At 67.7% G+C, this 2,113-nt stretch overlaps 1 protein-coding gene across 1 annotated transcript; it reads left to right on the plus strand.

Annotated features, from left to right (window-relative positions):
* Nucleotides 1-139: 139 nt before the first annotated feature.
* Nucleotides 140-2,008, plus strand: MNEG_16624 (elongation factor EF-3; the record flags this gene model as incomplete). Its single annotated transcript, XM_014034906.1, has 6 exons — nucleotides 140-172; nucleotides 486-557; nucleotides 900-971; nucleotides 1,250-1,394; nucleotides 1,630-1,720; nucleotides 1,936-2,008. 6 exons carry the CDS (start codon nucleotides 140-142, stop codon nucleotides 2,006-2,008), a joined length of 486 nt encoding a protein of 161 aa, XP_013890360.1.
* Between the last annotated feature and the right edge of the window lie 105 nt (nucleotides 2,009-2,113).

The following is a 2,113-nucleotide window of genomic DNA, read 5'->3' on the forward strand; positions in this document are numbered from 1 at the left end:
ATCCACCCCCATCCACCCCCATCTACTCTCACACGTCCTCCCCACCTTGTATCCCGGCCCCCCCAGGTACGGCATCGGCACAGACAGGGAGGAGGACTCCAAGGTGGACAGGGCCCTGGAGGAGGACGACAAGAAGAGAATGGAGGCAGCGTCGTGGACCTTTGACGGCCAGGTGCGGTTCCGTCCGGGCAAATGGCACCTGGGCTCAATGCTGCCGCGCCCCGCTGCTGCCGCGTGGCGCCGCGCGGCATGCCGCGCCGCCGCTTTGCTTTGCTTTGCTGGCGGCGCGCGGCCGCGAGCGTGCGCGCAAGCGTGTGAGTCCCGGAGACTAGGCCCGGCAGGCGCTTTGCGGGGCGCTGGGAGGCGCTCGCCTCCCCTGTGCGCCTGGCAGGAGGGTAGAAGGCTGTATGGGCGGGTGTCCCTGTCTGCCGCTTCAGCTCCCGCAACCCGGTGGCATCGTCCCCACCTCGCCTGGCTGCCCCCAGGTGCGGCGGTTCAACTGCATCGTGGGGCGCCGCAAGAAGAAGAAGGACTTTGAGTACGAGGTGCAGTGGCAGGTGAGCGCAGGAGGGGCTGCATTTTTCCGTGGGCGGGTGGAGTGCGGGTGGGTGTGGGGAGGGGGTGATGGGGGGCAATGAGGCCGCTAACGCGTCCGTTGGCAGGGAAGAACCCCTGATATTCTTGAGCCGTATCCCTTGACGCACGACCGTGCGGGCACAAGCGCCTTTCGCGCTGCCTGGTGACACGGTTGCACATCCACGGCCCTGGCCGCCGGCTTCGCTGCCCTTACAGCCGAAACGGCGCCCCCGACCGCGGCCGCAAATCGCCCCTCGTGCCCCCTCTCATCCCCTTGGCCGCCCCTGCTTAAAACCCCGCTTGAACCGTGCTTCAACCCCCAGGGCCTGACGTCCATCAAGTTCAACCGCTGGATCCCGCGCGCCGAGCTGGTGGAGAAGGGCTTCCAGAAAAAGGTGAGGCGCTGCCTCATTCAGCCTGATTTTCGTTACTCAACATGCATATAAGTTGCATTGTATGATCATCGTGTGTTGATTCATGTCTCTGCGTACCCAGCCGGCCGACGGACGCCAGGCCAGGGCGCCGCCCGCCCTTCCTCGCTCCGGCCGGCCCCGCCAGGCGCCAGTTTGTGCGCTGAGTGCGGTGAAACTTGAAACCATGGGGCCGCCCGAGGCCTGCGGCCCCGCGTGCGCCCGCCGCCGACCGGCCAAACTCCCGGTCAAACGCCCCGCAGGTCAACGAGTTTGACCAGAAGAAGGCGGCCGCGGCGCTGGGTAGCGACAGCCGCCCCCTGACGCGCGCCAACGTGGAGAAGTTCCTGGGGGACTTCGGGCTCGACCCCGAGTTCGCCTGCCACTCAAACATCCGCGGCCTGTCAGGTGCGCGCCTCGACGCCAACCAGCGCCGCTAACCCCGCCCCGCCCTGCGTGAGCCCGCGCGCATGGTTCGCTGCGTCGCTCGGACGCTTGCCTTTGGCCTCCCTGAGCTTCTTGTCGTCGTTTCTCGGCCGGCGTCAAGCGGCACGCTCTCAGCACTCGCACTCGGCAGTCTCACCACGCACGCCCTCACCCGCTCGCCCCCGCGCTGCCTGCCCGGCTTCCCTGTCGCCCCCAGGCGGCCAAAAGGTGAAGCTGGTGCTGGCCGCCGCCATGTGGAACAGCCCCCACTTGCTGATCATGGACGAGCCCACCAACTACCTCGACAGGTGGGGCGCAGCTGTTTGACCGTGGTCAATCATCCGCGGCCGCGCGCGTGGTGGTGGTTGGGGGGGGGGGATGTAGAGGGGTCCGCTGTTTCACCTGGCCTGAGGCCGGCTGGAGGCCGGGCTTGATAGGCGAGCCGCACGTCCAGACCTGGACGGCCCAACCAACCACCCGCTGACCAATCCGTCTGCTCTGGTCCCCTGTCTAATAATGCCAGGGAGTCGTTGGGCGCGCTGGCCACGGCCATCAAGGAGTTTGACGGCGGCGTTGTGCTCATCAGCCACAAGTGAGGCGCGGCGCCGCGACACACACGGCCCCCCCCTAAACACAAACACACCGGCCTCCCGCAGCGCCCCCGCCAGGCCGCGCGCGCCTGCGCTTTGGAGCCCCCGCAT

Source organism: Monoraphidium neglectum (genome assembly GCF_000611645.1).
Source record: "Monoraphidium neglectum strain SAG 48.87 unplaced genomic scaffold scaffold06599, whole genome shotgun sequence".
Classification (NCBI taxonomy): Eukaryota; Viridiplantae; Chlorophyta; class Chlorophyceae; order Sphaeropleales; family Selenastraceae; genus Monoraphidium; species Monoraphidium neglectum.